General features: G+C 38.4%; 1 protein-coding gene across 1 annotated transcript in view; it reads right to left on the bottom strand.

Moving 5' to 3' along the window:
- Nucleotides 1-21,465, bottom strand: part of LDAH (lipid droplet associated hydrolase) — a 109,682-nt gene that overhangs the window by 3,827 nt on the left and 84,390 nt on the right. Inside the window, exon 6 of the mRNA XM_041421902.1 lies at nucleotides 11,648-11,730. Coding sequence (XP_041277836.1) covers nucleotides 11,648-11,730 — 83 coding nt within the window. The remainder of the gene's footprint in view (nucleotides 1-11,647; nucleotides 11,731-21,465) is intronic.

The following is a 21,465-nucleotide window of genomic DNA, read 5'->3' as shown; positions in this document are numbered from 1 at the left end:
CTCCTGGAGCCTTCCCTTCTCCAGACTGAACTGTCCCAACTCTCTATCTTGTCCTTGTGAAGTGCTGCCTGTGTGGAGTGCAGGCACCTCCTAAAGACCAACAAACAACTTTATTCTGGGTTGTAACATGGAACTAAAATTCTGCCAAAGTCCATTTTGTTTTGATCTTGCCCAAATAACCTTGGACGATGACACACGTGAAGCAGGTGCTACCTGCCCTAGAGCCCACCTAAACACAAAATTCATAAATTCCAGGAAAATACCATCTTCAGGGAAGTGACTTTTCTCTCTGTTAGAAACAGTGAATGTCATGTTTCCCCATGTCATTGTTTCTCGTTATTTTCATCTCAACTTTGCATGCTATAGCTACACTTTTCAATTTCTATTAAGTATATGAGGGGATTGTAGTTTTCTGGGAGAGAGTAAAACCTATGGATTTCAGACTGTACAAGAACAAGATTAATGGGGAGCACTTCATACTAAAATGTTTGAATGTAGGTACCAGAAGGATGCTGATTGCTCAACATATCACACACAGCTTGGCCCAATTCCATTATTTGCATTTGTTTCATATTTCATTTCTGTACTTCAGTGAATAATTGAACAATGCTAACATAAATTAGGGGACAAGAAGTTTTCCTTTCATCACAAATATCTTCAATTCCATCATTTTTGTAGCCATGTGGAATATAAATAAATGGACCCATTGGGGTAGAGGTGGGCTAAGAGCCCAGACTGCATTTCACAAACTATTACAAGGTTTTGTCTAACTCACTTTTCTCTTGCTGAAGTTTGCCCAAATCTTGTACATTATTGACTATTGTCTGTATCCAAAATATAGCATCTCAGTTGCACAAACACCAAGCCCAGTTATACTTCTATTTATGTGCAAAACATAAAACATAAACCATCCCATGTTAACAAACATTACTGGTTTCCTTCGTCACTCACTACTTGCTGAAAACAAGGTGTGTGTTGTTTACTCTAGCAGAAAATTTCTTTTCATCTTGCCTTCAATTCGTCGATCACAAGATATCACACTAGCAAAAGTTCTTTCAGAAAAGCCAATGTAAAATGTCAAGATGCATTCAGGCCTTTTGGAAACAAAACATCTGACCAAATTATGTTTAACCCTGGGCTCCATTACCAACAGATACACAAATAAAGACTACGAAACTGAGGGGAAGAAAAAAAGCAATGGAGCAGCTCCAGTTTAATGGAGTAGTCCTTGAAATGGTTAGATTTTTTGAAAGGCAAGTCCATCACATGATCATTTAGAAAAAGATGAAAAGCCATTTACACTTAAAAGGTGGATAAAATACTTGGCTTAGTCTGCATGGACTGTGAAATGGGCTGTTCTCCAGGTAGGGTTGTAAACTTGAGAACTCACAGATTTGAAAATGCCTAAATAGAAGATTTATGTGCATTCTTAGCTTGCCCCTGATATATTTGCATTACAGTTTAATCTTTCACTGCATGATCCAAAGGAACCTTGATTCCCTCAATCCACCGACAGGATGATATTCAGCTGATGAGCTGCTATTTGATAGCATTTTTCATTTTAAATTCTGTGTGCGGTCTGAGGATTTATTTACTACATATTTCATGGTTTACAGACAGGATTTATTTTCTTTATGCTCTGCATTCCTCTGGCATGCACTACTACAGGATTCACATGCTCACATTTATTAATGTAGTTTTGCAACACCTTAGTGGCAATTTTAATCTTCATTTTGCAGGTGGGGAGCACAGAAATTAATGTCAAACTACATTTATTAATATGAAAGCATGTAGTGTAGAGTGAAACACCTCGAGCTGGTTTTCCAGCGTGTGCAGCATTACACAGCATTGACTGTACTCAGAGGACAGCACTCCTGGATTGCTTTTGCAGGTGTTCTGAAACACTGTTTATCTCTCTGTAGTACACATTTCAAGGTCTTAAATGAGATATTCAGAAAAATGAGAACAAACTGTGACTATCTATGAAAAATATTGATGACTTCACCAAGAGCCTATTCCCTTCAAAGTTTAGGTGCCTTTACCACCAACTTAATTTCATTTCAATAGGCATTTTACCCCTTCTGCTACCGATGAGTTTCTACATCCTGCTGTCTCCTCCATTACACAGCTCTTTTGGTTAATGAAAGAAGAAAAAGGAAAAGGGATGTTTTGATGAAAGATCAGCGCTGAATACTTACACAAAAGGTGTCAGAATTGAGGTCAGTGCTGCCCAGCTGTGAAATGCTTGGTAATGTAACTGGTTTTAGCAGAACCTGTGTGTACAGTCTGCTGGGCTTTGAGGAGGTAAACCAAACCTCGGGTATTTCACATGTGGCACCTACAAGTACTGCCAGCAGTGTCAACACCTCTAGATTTGCTGCTTTAGGCCTCTGTTCCTTAAGGTCATGGTGTAATTGAAAGAAGCAGCACTGTCAGCTTCTGGCCAGAGGAGCATGGGACACCTTCCCGCTGCTGTCACATTGGAGGCGTCCAGCACAGAAATTAATGATTTAGTTTGAAAATCTATGGTGTGTTTTTGAAGCAGATGTCCAGTTTGTCCATATTTACCATACTTTGGTTACCATGCTTTGGATCACATGGAGTCCTTCCAACTGAAACTAAAGCAAAGATGCTCTTCAGGACCACACTTAAAAAGCTCCAGTCATCAATGGACATTTAGTCAACTGTTGGCCAAAATAATAACCCTCCCAGGTACCTCAGCTGGGAACACCAGGTCCTCACCACTTACAATCCACCTCTACAAATTCTCTTCTGCTGTTCTGCTTCTCTTCTTAAGGCAAACATAGTAAATGGCATCCACAGAGAACAGTAAGATTTTGGAAATTTAGGTTCCATTCCAAGCAGAAAAGGGCAGAACTTTTACCAACGACTGATCTTGTCATCCAGTCACTTGCTCACTCTTTACAGGTATGACTTCTTGAGACCCTTTCTGGTCACAAGACTGCCCTACACCCCCTTTGGTTCTTTATTTCAGTTTTATTCTCCATATCTCATTATTTCCAATTCCTACTTCTGCTTCTTGTTCTAGTCCCCCGTTCTTGCCCTGCAAAGTCCAAATTTTAGTCTCCTGGGTCCTCCATCTCGTTTTGAGTCCCAACTCCAATCCTAGCTGTTTTTTGTAGAGCCTCTACTCCCAGCACTGTTCCTCAAGCATCTCTCAGAGTAGCAGTTGTTCCTGTTAGCAGGGCTGGGTTCAGTTCAGCATAAAACCATCTATGTACAGATCACTGTACTGTGGTGTTTCCATGTGTACCAGGCATCCCAATTTCCATCACACATTTGGGAAAGATGGCTTTGCTTGGGTAGTTCCAATCCACCACCTCCCATAGCACCAGAAACCTTCCTTTGGCCAAACAGAGCCTTTGGTTCTTCCTGCCTCCTCCTCCTCCTCCTCTCTGTTTACTGCTCCCTCACTAGTTATCTCTTTACTAACTCAGCATGTGTCTCCTCTACACTAGAATGAGAGCTTCTCTCTCCAAGCTAGGAACTGCTACCATGAGAAAACTGTGCATTTTCCCCGAGCTTTATTTGCAGACATTGTAGAATCCTTTGGATTGAAATAAAACCAGTCAAGGTAGGACAGACACTTGTGTCATACATGCAACTAAGTAAGGTTTGGGTCTGTTATAACCAACTAATAACAGTTTTTAAACAGAGGATTTGGGGAACTTGATTTGATGCTGCAGTTATTTTGCCTGCTTATTTCATGTGCAGGTGTTGGTGTGTGCAGTCTGTCATCTGCCCATGCCTGCACATCCAAAACTTTAACAGAAGTGTTTTTTAATCTCCTTTTGAATGACAAAATGTATCTGCTCTTTGCCTGTATCACACACAGACATGAAATACACAGACTTTACAATGTCACCCTCTTTCCTAATACATTTAAACAGCATAATTTTAGATATATTCAAATAAAAGTTTCCAGAATCCATCTTCCCATCTTAATTTTAATTTAATTTTTTAATTTTAATTTTTAAATTTTAATTTAATCAGGAGCTTTGCTGCTGAAGCAGGCAGGCAGGAATAATTAACAAACCATGTGGAACCAGAAGCACATGGGATCTCCATTAATGTAGGGAACATTGGCATGCACTGTATGGCCTGCATGGATCTGTAAAGTGAATATTTTCCTGTGGATGGTGGATGGCTGTAAAGACATCCTGAGTCAGCACAACCACTGCACCAGCAATGGAAAGCTGCTGCCAATCTAAGCATTCAGAAATGATGAGTCAGGCCCCCAAAATAATTATACTAGCTTAAAAATAAACAGATTTGCAAAACAATAAATAGGAAGTCCTTTCTGGTTTTGCTGTGGGCTTAAACTTTCCAATATTTGCATTTTTTTTAACTTTTCTGCCATGAGGGCAAGAGGATTATCTTTTATTCTTTTGCAATATTGAATAGTGAGACTTCCAGGTATTCCTGACTCAGAAGGGAAATGGCAGCTACCACTGGACAAGACAAAGACTTTATGATTCCTGATGCAATATCCTGCATGCTATGAGTGATTAAAACATGTCCTCCTTCAGGATATGCTGTTGAAGGCACAGTGAAGGGGACTTGGGCTGTCTTTGCCAGCCATTTCAAAGCTGCATTTGAAATAGTTATGCAATTTCTAAACTCCAAATAACTTTAAAATAACAGCAGTATTCTTAGATGATGATTTACCATTAAATGGCTCAGAAATATTTCCAGCCTTAGCTTCTGTAAAATAAAACACAAGTCCAAATAGGGTTCTGTCAGCCTCATACCCTGTAATATGGTATGTGTGCTCTGACACTGCACAATGATGGCAGCTGCTAAGTAAACATCAGAAGAATCTGAGATTTGTATCAACAGGATGTTTACATTTTAAAGAGTTTCTAAGAAAATAATAAAGATTTCCTGCAGTTGACTCCACTGGCACTTGTTATAGTATGTATGACAGTTCACAGAAGTACAAATTACAGAGAGATTTCTTTTCTGCCTTTCTGTAATTGTCATAGACCAGCACTGAAAAATAAATCAAAAAAGTTAAAATATACTAATTGAATTTTTTTCTATTTCTCTGGAATTTGGTACATGTTGTAACAACTTTAGCATCTTATTACATGGGCAGGCACCACTCCAGCTGATGGCCAAGAGTGAAGGACTGATCTCTGTGGATATAAAGGAGTGGCACAGGTGCAATAGCAGGACTGCACCAGTGTCCTTGCTGAAATCCTTGTCTCCGATACATTCACATTTTATCAGTATTACTCCCACATGCATTCACTGGCTGCTCCAGCAGCTTCTCTCGGGGTGACATCTCTAAACAGTAACCAGTTTTATTTGTTCTTGGATGAAAACTAGTTTAAAAGGCATTATCCCAGAATTAACTTTAGTTTCAAGCAAGGTTTATAGAAAATGACCTAGCTTCTCTGGAATTATGAAAGTGTCACCACCTTATCCTCCCAAAAGAGTAGGATATATGATATGGGAACAGACTGATTTGGGACATAGTTTTTTAAAATTTGCTTCAGTTGTACTTTGGCTTCTGGGAATTCAAAGAGCTGGCATTGCCCTAGGAAGCCCTAAATGCTTTGGGATATGGTTCTCTGAGATACCATCTCTTTCCCTCGTGATCCTGCCATGGTTGAGATCAGCCAGTTTGATGGTAAGGTCCTGGGGAACTTGCTTCTCAGCTTGTTTTACCAGAACTGTTTTCTCAGCTTTCCAAGGGCAGTGTGAAACCAAATGTTCTCAATTGGACTGTTTTGAGAAAAGGCAATTGACAATCTGGGGTCTTTTTAAATACCCACCTGTAGAACTTGCAGCAGAGGTGTAATGGGTAGTTAAGTGCTTGTCTGAGTTTATTTAACATAATGGTGGCCAGTGTTGTTAAGCCAGCATAAATAAAATACAAAACCAGCTTCCCTGTCTGGAGGGGAGATGAAGAAACATTTTACTATCAGAAAAATTAGGATGCAATCCCTTAGAAGGGGCCTGATGTAGTGGCTACTTTGCATGTGATTCCAGGTGTGTGAGGGCTCTCCCCAGTGTCAAGTATTCAAGTATTCTCACACAGTTTTCATGCCTTTATCAATGTTGAGACTTGGTAAGTCAACAAAGGGAAAAGGGCTTCTCTAACTCTGCTGCAGTTTGTTATCAACACTACTGGCTGCTCTGCGCAAAGACCCATGAGATCAAGAGAGCCACTTTTATTTCCACTTTCTCACAGATAATGATGAGTCAAACTCAATGCAAAGTAAAACTGTGCTTTTAAAAAGGATGCACAGGATTTATCAACAAATCAGGGTGAGTAACTTATTTATATTATCTATGTTACTTTTAAAGACTTAAAAGCATTTTGAGGGTATATATTTAGATGTGTCAGGAACATGAACATTTCAGAAGTCAAGTCTGTATAAATACCAAAATAAAAACAAACAGAACTGAAACCCCTATTTAAGAAATAATACTGCTGGGACAGATTCTTCCAAATGTATTTACTGCAAACAGTTTTTCCCTCTGAGTATCAGACTGACACAGTCTACATTAAGTAGGCCTTAATGTATGTCAAATATCTCTTGCAACAGCAGGATCAGAATCTGGCTGTAAAAGGCAAAGCTCCCCAGTGCTGTGCACAGTAAAAACTAAAGGGGCAGTAAGGGGTTGATGGTAACTTTTAAATATTCTTCAGAAGGCTGGGCAAATATTGCTGTCTTTGCTCATTGTGTGCAGCACACACCTTATACCCACCCCAAAAATTTTGGAAATTCTTGTAATCACTTCTTTACTAGAATACCACACAGCACAAATGATGGTAATAGGCGCTCAGTTACAGAGTGAATGAAACATCACAGGTAAGTATATAGTGGTACATTGACTTTTTAAAATGCTCACTGGGATCCTTTTCCACCAAGGGTAGAAGCTGCTGATCCCTGATTAGGCATTCTGGGCACTTCAAAGAAAAGCTTGTTCTTGTGGTTAAATGACACAGGCACCAAAATCCCCAAGCAGATGTGCAACTTCCCTGGCTTCAACTCTGCACCTCCAGGGAGTGCAAGCCAAAAAGGATGTGAGACCAGCCAAAAAAAGAGGCGTTCTTGGCTAGAGAGAACACTTTGCACCTATTCAGAAAGAGTGTTTGGAAGGTTTTTCACAAATGTAGGCAAGCACCTCACTCAGGCTGTGGGCAGGCAAAGTATTTGTAACATTCTTTTAAGCACGTATCTTCAGATCATGCTCCTGTCACTGGGAATCACTACTAACCCACATGGATGTCTACAGAGACTCAAACAAAAAGACTAGGCAACATCAAAACAGTTGCTTCAGGAGTCAAAATAGTTCTTGGTTGCTTAGTTTAAAAAAAATTCTCTAGCAAGGACAATTTTGCAAAAGAAAAGCCTAGCACTTCTCTGTGGAGAGGAAATACTTCAGCACTTCTCTGTGGAAAGGAAATACTTAATTCTTCAGCCTTTATTCTAACTCTCTGTATGTCAATGTTTAGTTGATACTTTTGAAGAACACATTATCTATGGTATCATTGATGTGATATAAACTCGCACTGCTTTAAATTCTAAATACACCATTGGAATAAGCACAAAGTAGTAAACATAGACTTCATTAATTCAATTTTTTCAAAACTCTATTTCTTCCCCACTTAATCATCTATAAGGTCTATAAGCCACCTACAATATAAAATTCCACAGTTTGAGTGAAAATAGGTCAGTATGTCAAAAAATTTCCAGTTTGTAACTTTCTTCTCAAACAACAGGTTGGGTTTTTTTTCATCTTTGTATCTCTACTTCAGATGTTTCCTGTCTTTTTCCTTATGCAACCAATGCAACTGCTACACCAGACCACCGGCAAAAAACTCAAGGAACATATAAATGTTTTCGGATTAATATGCCAACCAAAAGAACCCTGATTTGCACTTGGAGGAGATGGTTTATGATCTTAAAAAATTATGAACCACTACAAAAGTTCACTGATTCAAGAATTCCTGAAGCCTGTGGAAGCTCTTCAGTGGATTCAAAAGGGTTTTGGAGCAGATCCTACATTACAAAATAGGACTACTGTGTATTACACATGGACTAATGAACCAGATATATCTCTCAATAAATACAAAATCTGAGGGGTGATTATTTTAAGGTAATTTCCTCTGTAAGCATCTGGTTTTACCCTTTCATGCAATTATCTTCTTGATTTACAAAAGGTTATATTTATTATAACAGGTTTTTATGCTTAGAAAAAGACTCAATAAGGCTAAGTCTTAAAAGAGAGCAATGAACAGGACGATACAAACTTAAAAAGCTCAGTGATGTAGAGAATCTCTATAAGGAAATATCATTGTCCATTCCAGGCATGCTAGTGAATGCCCAATACATCCATTTTCCTCTGCCTTTTAAATTTTTTTAAATTCTGTTTGTAAAAGCTTCATGATGCTCAGTGCTGATCCATCTTTTAATAACATGGAATTACACCCACTTCCTTTTGTGCAGGAATTACAATAAACTTCCTCTAGTTCAGTAGTATCTTTGCCTCCAGCTTCTGTTAGGAAAGGGAGTTGGTGTTATTACAGTGAAAGAACATAGGTAGCTCAGCTTAGACATGATCAGCTAATAATTAACCTCCAGATCTGAGGAAATCTTTTATCAGTATCCCTTACCTTATTTGTTTGGATTTTCTGGTTTATCACAACCCCCCATGTCACTGCAATATGAAGCTCAAATTCCTGTACATTCATGTACTGCTTGATCTGGACAAATAGTTTTACACAATATTTCAAGGCTCTATAATATATTACTTTCCTAGAAGAGAGGTCTCCATCCTCCTCATACAGTTCCACTGCTATTTAATGTGCACAAATCCTGACTTTAAAAGAGTTTAAGTGAAAAATCTAACTTAATTATCCAAACAATATTCCAGCTCCCATTCTTTCAACATAAATCCAAGCAATTAACTTTGTTAGACTAAGAATCTGCAGTCTGGTGATAAAATTTCTCCTGGTTCCTAGCTAGTATTAATTATAGTTAAACCTGGACATGGAAAGATTGGAATAATTTTGTGTCTCTTCTTTCAGATCACAGAATGCAAGTAAGATCCAGAAATAACTTTTCTATTCCACAGCAGCTGGCAAAGTCAGGTGTTAAGATTGGCTTTTATCATATGATCACAGTGACTACTAAACAGTATAAATTTTTGAAGTAACAGCTTGCCAGTTCTATAGCAACTTGGACTATAGTTCCTGTTTTTATAAACTTCCAACCTTTATAAGTTAAGCCCATTTTTATTGTCTTCAAATTTAACATGATGCCAACTGAAAATTTTTCCCTTAATTCTTACATTCCCAGAAATTACTAGAAGATGAAAAAAGAGAAGCATTTAGCTTCACTTTTACACCTGCTTTTTCTTCAGTTTGCTAACCCTTACAAGCTTGCTTCAGCTTTTTGTTTTCTCGAGTATGTTTGCCACAGATGTATGAGGACACAGAAGAATCAATAAAAGAAAGTTAACACAGGTTTAAAACAGCTCCTGCCCGCCAAGGCCATGCTTAGATTGACAGAGTCATCAAAAGTACAGATGGAGCAGACTAGGACACCTGCAAACTTTACTGTTAGCTGTGGGCCTTCATCCAGTACAAGAAATCAGAATTTTTGTAATGTGAAGCATCCGATCGACCACCTGAAGTCACAGGAGCTGCAGCTGATTGTCACCACCACCATCCCACCCAACAAAGCATTTCTGCTTAACTTCAAGCACGTGTGCTTGTGATTAACATTTCCTCAAGCACCTGAGTCCTGCTCCTGCACTGTTCACTCTGTACCCTGGCCAACACAGGGACCTGCAGTCCCACCCTTCAGGGCACTGACAGCCCTCACCAGCCTTGCCTGGCCCCCAGCCCACACTTCCTGCACAGGGCTCTGGGGTCTCCAGCTCTGTCCTTCTTCAGTCTCAGCCTCCCAAGCTACACTGTGGAGTGACTCCAGCCCTGGCCCTGTGCCCCAGAGCAACACCAGATCTACACTGTACACAGCTTGACACCTGGTTGGCTCCCACCCTGCAGCTTCCCTTCCACCACGTCTTTGGTAATCCCTCCTGGATAGACTTTAGACCCATGTTGTAGCCTCGTCTCCCTTTTGCTCCTGACTGGATTCTCTGGAGGGATGCTGGACCTCTTACATTGCTTTGCCTTCTCTGGGACAGTTAATGGACCCTGCTCCTGTGCTCTGCTCAGGTGCTGTGGGAATGCATCCTGCTTGGAGAGGGAACTGCCTGTGTGGGGTCAGCCTTGGCTCACGGTTCAGGGAACAGACAAACCCTCCAGCTCCCTGACACTCAGAGCAGTGATTCAGTCAATAAAATCAACCATTTTCCTTGAATTTACTGGGCTTTGGATCAACCCATGGGAAGTTTTTTTTAAGATAATGGGAGTATTTGTAGCCTGCAAGATAAGCCCTTCAGTCTCTTCACTGAGATTCCCCACAAAGTGCAGAACTTTGAGTGCTCTGCAACAAAAATGAGAAAGCCCAGGCATACCAGGTACAGTGCAGGGATCCCTGTTAATGTGTGCTACTTCAACTCCTTTAAAATATGAACATACCTTTCAAAGTGCAGAGAAGGCAAATGGGACAACTAAAAAAGTAAGTATTTTCAGTCACAAAAAGAAAGACTGTTTTATGAAATGAACTTTATACCGTTTTCTATCTAAAAGGCACAGAGTAATTTTGCAGAGATTTAGGACCTCTGTCCTAGAAAACACCATTCTCTGAGGAAAATCTCTTCCAGTGCAAAGTGCTAGAATCATTCTTTTTCCAGCAAAAACACAGGGATGATACAGAAAAATGTAGAGAAGGAAAGGACATAGTAGAATATGTTACCCTGATTATCTACTTTCACAGGTGCTATCACAATAGAAGTTTATTAAATGTGACAGTTTTCTGGCTCATAACCCATCTGGAATTGTCTGACCATAGTCACACTACTAAATTAACTCAGCCTCCAAAACATGGTGACCACAGGGTGACCACACCAGAACTCCAATTAGAACAGTTCTTGGCCTGTGCCAGCCCTTGAACCGTGACTGGGAAAGATAAGAACTTTACAGAATCTCTTTCAACAATAAATCCACACAGACAAGAAAGCTCAGTGTGAGAAAGATCCCTGAAATTAATTAATTCACCTATAGAGCAGTAGCTCCAGCCTCTGAGCTTTTCTCTTATGTTACAGTCCAATGGGTGAAATGGTGGAGCCATAATTTTGGTGACTCCTCTCTGTTCCATTCTGAAGCCATGGAAGATTGAGCCTGCAGAATCCCATGATAATAACTGACACCCCACCTGTGTGATCAGAACCCAGGTAACTACAGGCCCCACTGGGAACCACACCTCATGCCCAGCCAGAACACAGACTGCTTCTCCTCTAGCAAGGAAAACAAACCAGAGGTTAATCTGGCAGTGATGAGTGCTGCATCTACAAAGCTGTGGATCAACGCATTTTAAGGATCAGTGACACCTTTAACGGCTTCTCCAAAGTTCATGGAACGACACTCATAAAAAAAGCAGAATCAAGCCTGCTGAAATTCCAGTTTTGCATAAATATAGCTGGGTGTAACATCTCATGCATGTGGGCTTCCTTTGAAAACTGAGGCTTAAACAGTTACCTTCTTTAAATTTTGCTTTATGGTTGTACTGTCTCTCTCCACCACCTTCATCATTTCTTGGCTTGCCATGTACAAGATGTTGGCTGCAGAAAAAGAAACAGGGAATAATGTAAATGCATAGCAAAACTCTTAGAAAGAACAATACAGACACAACTCTGCAAAAAAGCAGAGCAACTAGAGCAGTCATCGTCTTGACAATCCCATGGAAAAGAATGCCACTGACAGAAAGAGAAGAGTTTATCTCACCTATCCTAATGATTAAAAAGGCATACAGACTGAATTAACTCCCCTCCTATTAATTAATTCCATAATTAATGGAAAGAGAAAGGATTTTATGATTGTAATTCTACCCATCTATCCTACAGACTTCTAGATCAGCCCATGTTGATGACTCTCTCTCCTGACCAGAGAAAGAATTTAAAGACTAGCTGGCACTATGTGCTTTTAGAAAGGTAAAGATCAGCATGAAAATCCCCTATGAAGGGTTTTCAAGATTAGGTTTTAAATACAAAAGATACATTACAAGGCATTATTAATCAGTAGATGATTAAATTATTGACATATCATTATGCAAGTCATTCAAACATTCAACACAAAAAATAATAAAAACAATGGCAACTACAAATATGTGGTTGTCCTTCAGAAAATTGATGGCCCATGTCCAGTCAAGACTGGACACCAAATGTCTAAGCCTTAGCTCTCTTGAACATAAAGTATTAAAAATAGCTTAGTGCAATTTATTTTGAGTTGATCGGCAAGACACTGTCTCAGAGACATAAATGACTGAGTCTAACATTTGGACACCTAATTAATTTTATGAAGTCTTGAGTTCAGGCATGTCCCTTATATGTTAGACAGCAATGGGAACTAAGCACTTCTGAAAAGCGGGTTGGTTTTTCTGGATGCCTAAATATTCACCAAGTTAAACATTCTGATACAGAAGAATCACACTGTCCACGTAGTCTGACTTTTAATACAAAAGAACCTACAGAAACTCAATGTACATTCCAAAACCTGGCTTCCAAAACCTCCCATCTTCCTGGTTCCTCTGTCCTACCTCCTGTTCTCACTGCACTCTGCTCATATTTTTGGGTAGCTTGTGTGTTTTTTCAGTAAATAATAAGAATTGAAGTGAAATTCGCACATGTAGTAACTTGACATTAGTCACAGAGATACTAAAAGTAAAACTGTAAGACAGCAAATGCAGTAAGGGCAGTACTTCGAAAGGAAATGTCTCTGAAGGTTTGGGCACTCTGCAAGAAAGGGAACCAGGAAGGCAGGATTAAGCTAAACCGGATGAACAGCAAGGTTCAAGAGTCTATTTCAACCAAACAGGAATCCTTCAAATTTTGGAAACATGATCCTAGGGAAACCAATAAACAGGAACTTAAACTTCAGCAGGCGTTAAGTAAGAGGAAATTGCAAAGAGCAGAAGTAGGTTTCCAAGAACAAACATTAAAGGATTTAAAAATAAACAATAAAATATTCCTTAGGTATATCAGAAACAAGAGGCCTACAACAGAATTTGTACAGGCTAAGGGAGCAGCTAAAGAAGATAATGATGCTGTTTTGAAGATAAATGACTTTCCTTTATGGCATCCAACTTTCTTGTTCACTACATTCAGGAGGTTTTTGCTCTCTATATTCTTTTTCTGGTGATAACAATTTCTGTTTGAGTAGTGAGATATCGAGAAGTACCAACAGTGGTGAGAGAACACAGAATACATCAGGGCTAGAAAGTATATTTAGGGTTTGAAAGAACTCTAAACTGAGAATTGCTGAGTTAATAACAATCTTGCTACACAAGAATCACTCTGTCCTATGGCTTTGGGAGTAGAAAATATTACCTAATTGCCCTGATTTTACAAAGGAAAATAGGATTTTACTGGTCTTTAAATTCTGAAGTAAGCATAACTAGATGGCAAAAATTACGGATCTTTAAAAAACTCTCTCACATATGACACAACAAACTTTGGCTGGAATTAAACATCTATAAAATGGAAGGCTGTAATATGATAAGGAGTTTGGAAGCAAATACAAAAATAGGCTTAGATAATCTGGTCTTCATAAGAATAAAGAAGGTCTAGAGTCACCACAATTAAAAAAAATAACATTTATTTTAGATTTATAATAAAATTTAAATAAATCCTAATAAATTAATACAGTTTGAAATTTTGTTTTAAAATCTCTAAATAATTATTGAACACACCTGGCAAAATAATAATTTCTGCTATGGATTAAATCGCTTTTCAAGATGACTCTATTTTCAGTGATAAAACCTTTATACCTTAATCTGAATTAAATTACCAAATTGAGGTGGAATGAATCCTGGCCAAAGATTCTAGTCCAGGTCAATATTAAAACAAATGGGTATTTGATTTCTTAATGATCTGGTAAATAAATAATCCTTTATTGACAGCATTTACACAGGACACGATGTTAGTCAGTTTGTGAGGAACAGGTGGTGAGACAGATCCGATGAGAAGACAGAAAAAAAATCAATGCACAAATGAAGTTCAAATTAAAGAAATCAAGACAGATGCAGAAGAAAACCAGAGTATTTTTTCCATTACAAGCTTATAATCAATGCAAAGAATGTAATCAAATCCAGAGATCCCCAAGATGACTGGTGTTCACTATCTGCATTAACTCAGAAGTCCAATCAGACCATACACCAAGTTTCTTAAACAGTAGGAGGAGGATGATGCAAAATTCTGCAGTACCACTACAGATCACACCACGTGACCACACCTGAAGAACCATTTATTCTGTATGCTGACAGCCACAACCCCTGAGGGACTCTGCAAAACTGACAATGGTGCGGAAAACAATCAAAGAAGTACAATTAAAGATCTGTTGCCATCACGTTCGTGCTACTTCATGGCACACTGGTTTTCCCCTTCTTAGAGCACAAAACATTTAAATACAAAACAATAAAAGGAAATACTTTTTAATGTCATATGCAATTAATTATGAACCTTGCTGCCACAGGAAACTGATCTGCACACATATTTGACGCATTCACTTTAAGTGTGTTGCCCTGAACTCCTCTAACTGTAAACAAAGTAAATAAAATTAATTTTGGGGCAAATCTCTACAAAGGCCAGATACCTTACACTTACATCAACCTCACCTTTTGGACACCATTCTCTACATCTGATACTATTCTTTCTTGGTTTCCTGTAGATATGACCAGTGGCTCATCTCTTGAATCTTACTGATGCAGAACTTCAGCTCATGCCAGTGAATCTCTCTCTCTTCAACAGCAGAGCTGCAGCTCTTTCAGCTCTTGTGCCTCTTCATATGTATGAGTCCCATGCCTCATTTTACAACATGTTAACTCACATCAACTTGTGACGCGCAACATTTCCGCTATTTTTTCTTGTGCAACTATTCCTTAACCAGTAATTTACCATCCTTGTAAGAAATTTATGCACGGAACAACTTGGCTCTCTAAGGAATGACAGCATTCTCCTCTCCTTGCCCCCCAGCACTTGTCTTAAACTTGTGAAGGTCACTTTGATCCTGTCCCTCTTCAGCACATCTGCAGCATATTCTAGCATGGCGCTTTCTGTAACCTCAGCAAACACACGCTGTATTCCGCTGGTCACATCCCTACCAACTACTGAATACTAAAGGATTGAAGATATGACTGTCACAAAATCCTACTAGATTCATCTTTCCAGTTTCAAAAATCTTCTTGAATCCCATTTTCCAGGCAGTCATACAACTGTCTAGTAGGTGCTTCAGGCATATTTCCCAAATTTTGTTAGAACATAATGGGAGACACTGTAAACATTTTTATTAAAGTCAAAATATCCTAAATCCACTGCTTCCCTCCAATCCACATTAATGTGAGATGTTTAATGTCTGGGGAAAGCTACATTTAAAGCTATACCATTATAAAGCAGGAACAGTACCCTTCTCTCTGGCTGCTATGGAATGTCAATCTGGGCTTCTTCAAAAAAGCTATTTTTCTCAAAAGCTAAGTCACAAGTTCAGGGACAAATCTCTCTGCTATTTCCTAATACTATACTCTGCTAACCTTGGCATTTTTTGAATATTTAGTTCTTTCCTTTTCAAAAAAACTTGTTCTGTTTCCTTATTTTATAAATACCAAGCGGCTTTTTCTAAGGAAATAACTCAGAACTTACTTCTTTTGTGTGCAATTAGAAAGCCATTTCAAAAGGCTCTCAAGGACTGCTACTTTGAGCTTTTCAGCAGCTCTGAAAATCAGGTTGTGAACTAGGCACAACCAGATGCTGACCCTTAAAAAATGAATGGCATCTGAAATCTTTCACTAGGTTTGAAGAGGAAGGTTGTCCTGTGAGATCACCTGCCCAGTGTTTGCTACCTGGTGTTACAGTCTCAAAACATTTCCAACCAGTGCCAATGCTTGCTTTAGCAGGAAATCTCTAGAATCCCAGAATCATTACCAAGAGTCCTGGAAAAAAAATTTATTGGGTTTTATTGTCATGATTTCAAGTAGAATATAAAATGCAATGTAGAGTCCACAAGCTGAACTTCCTCTGTGAAGCTGTTTCACCCAAACCTGCAGAACCAGTCACTGCAGAAAAATAAACCACATCCAGCAACCTGCAGGACTGTGGCTCAAAATGCAAACATGGGAAATGCACTTAATGGGCTGTATGGAAGCTCTGCTGGAGCTGTGACCTCAGTGTCCATGCTGGGCTAGGATGAGTGTGTAGCTTCCATCTGTTTGGCATCCACCACCATCACCGAACAGAGAATATCCAGGGTTCAGTAAAGGTAAAAGAAGACTGAAATTAGTATTCTGAAAAATCATTAAAAGTGAAAGATAAGACTGTGGGACGAAAGGTCAAGAGGCTTGGAGTTTTTCTGAACTATCACTGAAATCCTCTGAGACCCTGTGCAAACTAAAAAATCTCTTCTGTCTCAGTTGTCTCATTTTAAAAACATGCTTCAGGCTGCTATGACAATGAAGTGTGTTTTGTAGACTGTCTTAAAAATACTTGCAAGTGAAAAACACTTTTGTGTAAAAATATCTATAAATTAGCCCTTGAAAAATATATTTCTTTGTCAATAATGAAATTTACAGAGCCAAATTCATCATATCCCCTTAGAACTGCTCAACTTAAGTGTTTAACTCACCACTACTGTTACTTTTTACAGTGATCAAGTAAGAAAGTCTTCACAGCTATCTGATGAAGAAAACCTCAAAAACAGAGCCAAATGTTAGTCTGAAAGTACCCAAAGTCAAAACATGCCTCTGTGAGAAAACTGTGCTTGTTGAACTTAAAATATTTCTCTGAACTGGTTAGTGAAGCCAACACCAAAGGCCTGGAGGACCTAATACTGCACCCACACACTTCTGCATATGATGTGCTGCCTTTTTGCTTTTAGCAGGAAGGTTTGAAGTGACTGTTAAATATTTGAAGGATGAGAACTGTCCTGTAGTTTGAAATTTGGGTGTCTTCCACCAGTCCCTAACTGGTATTTAGTCCAACTGAAATGAGCTGATCCTGCCATAAAATGAAGGTGTACGCTGTGGTTGCCTGAGCTTTAAGAGAAATTGTGCACTTGAAGAGCTTCCTCCCAAAAGCAAGGAGGGACTGAAGGAGGGGCTTCACCAGTGACAAACCATGAGAACAGCCAGTGTCTGAAGAACCACAGCGCTGCTGTGATGGGATATGTAAATGAGATGAACACCACTTACATTATCTCTTTTGGTAACCTGGATATTCAGACCCTGAAATGAGGAGGGCGTTCTCACAGACATGAGTGTGACATACACAGTGGCTTGAAAACTCTTTACTGGGCAAGGATGGTTTGCAGTATCAAGGCTGGACTTAAATCCTAAATCTTGTCACAGGGATGTGACTTATGAAGCTATCTCTCTATCTGCTGAGGATATATAAACTGCAGTTTTTTCCCGAAAAAAGTTTGGAAGAAAGGAACAAAAATTATTTTTTCTTATCCTTTGCATGGAAGGCAAAAGTCCAGTGCCCCTGTACTCTCAATTCCTATCTAGGAAACAGGCTCCTAACAATTTGGCTTTGAACCACTTGAGGATTTCTAGGAAAAGAAGTATAGAAGCTCTTCAGCTTTTCTTGTAAACATTTTTTTGCTTATTCAATATGTTGATCTAGTTTAACAGTCTAAAGCAAAATTGAGTGGGTTTTGTTCTTAATTTTCATGTTATAATCCCATTCCTTCAAATGTGTACTTTTGCATATAGTGGGTTGATGCATGATGAGTCAGCCTGAGTCAGTGAGATAATCCAAAGCACAGAAAGTGAAGCTTATAACATGAATTTTTCCAGTATCATGGCCTTTATAAATATTCCTTCATATGGGTTTATTTCTAACAAAACAAACAAAAAATGTGGTTGCAAAACTACAGAAACTGGCCAAGGTAACTGGTGACAGCTGTAGAACCCCAAAGTGTTTTTATTACATGCTGTTCCATCTCAAACTGCTGATACCCCTTGTAATTCATAACCAGGTTACCAAGATTTAATAATAATAAAAAAGTTAATGTTAATTAACTATTATAAACAATTAGGCCTAAGAGCTTAAAAGTGAATCAAAGTTTAAACAGACAAATGTCATGTTTATTGTGTTTTTAACCTTCTTAAAATCTTGTAACATTTCATATGCAGATCTTTTATATACACAGATTATCTTGAAAATGGAAGCTCCTCATTTACTCCCAGGTCAGGCTTATGAAATTTACTGCCAACTTAGCTTCTCCCCATGATCCTGCCAGTGACCTTTTTCCTGCCCTGGTAGGATCATTCCCTCTCCATGGATTAAAGGTGATTAAGGATCAATGTCAGTTCAGTCTCACACATTTGCTAAGCAGAGACGACAAACTGTGCCAAAATGTGTTTGATTTATTTGTGGGGGTTTTGTGATAGAGGAACCCTGATTGGACTCAAATCAAGGATCCAGAAAAGAATAGAGTGCTTTATATCATTGGTAGCTCTTTAACCCAAAGTGTCACAGCAAGGACTTAATATCCTTCAGCTAAATTATTAGTTTTCACAAACAATAATGACTGAAATCAATCAAGCTTTTCAATGCTTTGGGTTATTTAATCTCCAATTCAAGCAGCCAGTTGTTAGACGGATACCTATATCTATTGAGCTAAACTTCAAACACATTGATACAGCCACAGTGTAGCCAAGCAAACCATGTGTGAAATAGAAAACTTCCTTTTTTAAAGAAATGCATGCCTAGAATTATTATAATTGTTTTCTAAAGATTTTAGAACAATAGTCAAAATTAATTTCTTGTCTGCTGATTCTCTGGGTAACAAGAGATCTATGCTAGAACTTGGGAAGTTGTGCAAATTTCAGGGAAGAAACACATTTCTTACTCAGGACAGATAAACCTTATACTTGATTCTTGAAGCAATACAGAGATTTCCTGTACTTGGACAAAAATATGTGTTTTTCCTCAAGCCTTTAAAATTCTTGCTTGATTATTGAATATCCAAAGAAGATTTGCCTGCTTATTTGCAAAAAAAAGATTAGATTAGGGCTAAATTAATCATAAACTCACATTAAAAACTGAGGGGTCACACTATGTTGTCTGAGAACATTCGAGATGATCTGGAACTATGTCTTTATGGAAAGAACTCTTGAAAAAATTACTTAAACACTGTGCACGTATCCACAGAATACAAAAGGTTATGTATTTCTGACTTAATCCTGATAAACTTTCAGAGATATACATGTCCTAGATTAATTGAAAAATAGCTCTGTGTTCTAGTGAATGACTAGAGTTCATTCTGTGTGGTTTGCTGTGTATATTAATTACATAAATATTATTTTATTACTTAAATATTATTTATGTATAAATTATATAATTTATACATAACTATAAATTTGCCTGTACATGAATTACATAAAAATGATACTGTGTTCTTTTCTGGGCTAAGGAAATGAATTTACTGTGATAGAAAGAACAGACAAAAAGAGATGCCATACTAATGAAACAAGGGACAATAACAAATGAAAAAAATCCTTTTCAACTTCATTGGCTAATAGTTTTCAGGAAATCATCCAAATAGTTCCTTTTCCAACAAAAATGAGTGGTTGTGAAGATAGCCCCAATCTAGACAACTTAATGGATGCACGCACACATTCTTTAATAGCTTGTTCATCAGACAAACATAAAACTACAAAGGGTTACCCGAGCTCACTTCATTTCCCTACTGCTGCTGGCTTTAGATTATGTTGACTCTATCAACAAGATTGTGGCTGTAGGTGTAAATTTATTAAGTCCTACACATCAAAATATTGTTCTATTTTACAAATTAGTAGGAGCCATGCTCTGCAATGGATACGGGGAGAAAGACAAAGCCAAATTTTTACTTCAAGGTCCAGATGGTACAGTTCCAGCAGCATCAATCTTGGAAGAACATACTGTAACAGTTTCCAGAGTGGACAAATCCAGAGGAAAAGAAGAGCATGGCCCTGCCTTCATGATGCTTCTCAAATGCACATCTGGTGCCACTACTCAGATCAATCAACCCCCCAAGCAGACAAATACAGAGAGTAGAGAGACACCTTACACTGTTTTGTGAAGGTCACACATACTAAGACATCGTCTTTTTCACCAAGAAATGAATAAAGAACTGAAGGGGTTTGCAAGAGATCAGTGATCCCCCTGTGACTGTGGTGCAGGCTGTGGGTATTCTCAGTACTTCTGTAGGGTATTCTGAGACTCTGCAGCACAAGTTTTATGACCCTTCCTGGCCATGCTCACCCACCCACTACTTCTGGCTCCCTCGATTCTGCTCCCCATCTATAGGGACCCTATTCTTCACATACTTAAAAAATATAAAATTCTTATGTATTCCATTTGCTTTATTTTGTTGAATGTCACTCAGTTAATTCCTTTATTCTTCAGTAAAACAGTATTTTGCAGCTGGTCTCTGTCCTCCCTTGTGTTTGAGGTTGTCTTTTAATGAAAGACAGCTCACTATTGATTAAAAGCCACCTGATGTGCAACCAGGCCTAGAAGAGAACGCTTGAGTTATTAAAAAAATGTTTGGAAATAATTTGTAATATAAAGGAATATTAAGAAGTAGAATAACATGTGAAAGGAAAGCAATTTTACATCAACCCATTACAGTAAAAACCTCTCAGGGCCAAGAAATTAGCAAGAGAGGACAAAGACACTGGAAGTCAAAAAATATTCAGAATTCTCTTAACATACTAAAATTTAGAGCTACATACTGTAACTACAAAAGCCTCAGGTCTTTAAGCCTTTACCTCAAAGAGCAATGCCTTTACTAACAGGCAGACTTTTCTACTGCAGAATTTTTGCCTATTTCTTGGAAGCATTTTGTTCTGACTATTGTTGGAAGTGAGAGACCAGGCAAGATGGACTTTGTACCTCACTTCCAACTATTATTTCCTGTGTAAGTCAACAGTATATCTCTCAGTATGATGGTGTTTATATTCATCCAATTTTGAGCTAATTTTTCACCAATATTTGTCACTATTTCTTAAAAACCCCACATTCTTGTTTAGCGTATCATTACAAGTACTGAACATCAGTTCTACTAGATTTGAAATAAAAAATTGAAGAGTGGTTACAATTTACTTAGTTATTCCAAATTTCTTACATAGAAGGCTGAGCAAAGCTCTGTTAATTTGCCCTTCTCTGACATGAGAGACTTACAGGTTTGTTCTTAAACACAGTGCATAGTATAGTTCTCTCACATGTAGCTTGATGGTTTGGAAAATGATGATGCCTTTCACTGTACCTTCATCAAGTACTCACTTGTTATATAAAAATCTAGGGAATTGTTCCATAAATGCC

This window comes from Onychostruthus taczanowskii, unplaced genomic scaffold (assembly GCF_017590055.1).
Source record: "Onychostruthus taczanowskii isolate IOZ18803 unplaced genomic scaffold, ASM1759005v1 scaffold11, whole genome shotgun sequence".
NCBI classification, from domain to species: domain Eukaryota; kingdom Metazoa; phylum Chordata; class Aves; order Passeriformes; family Passeridae; genus Onychostruthus; species Onychostruthus taczanowskii.
This window is presented reverse-complemented; position numbering and strand designations above follow the sequence as displayed.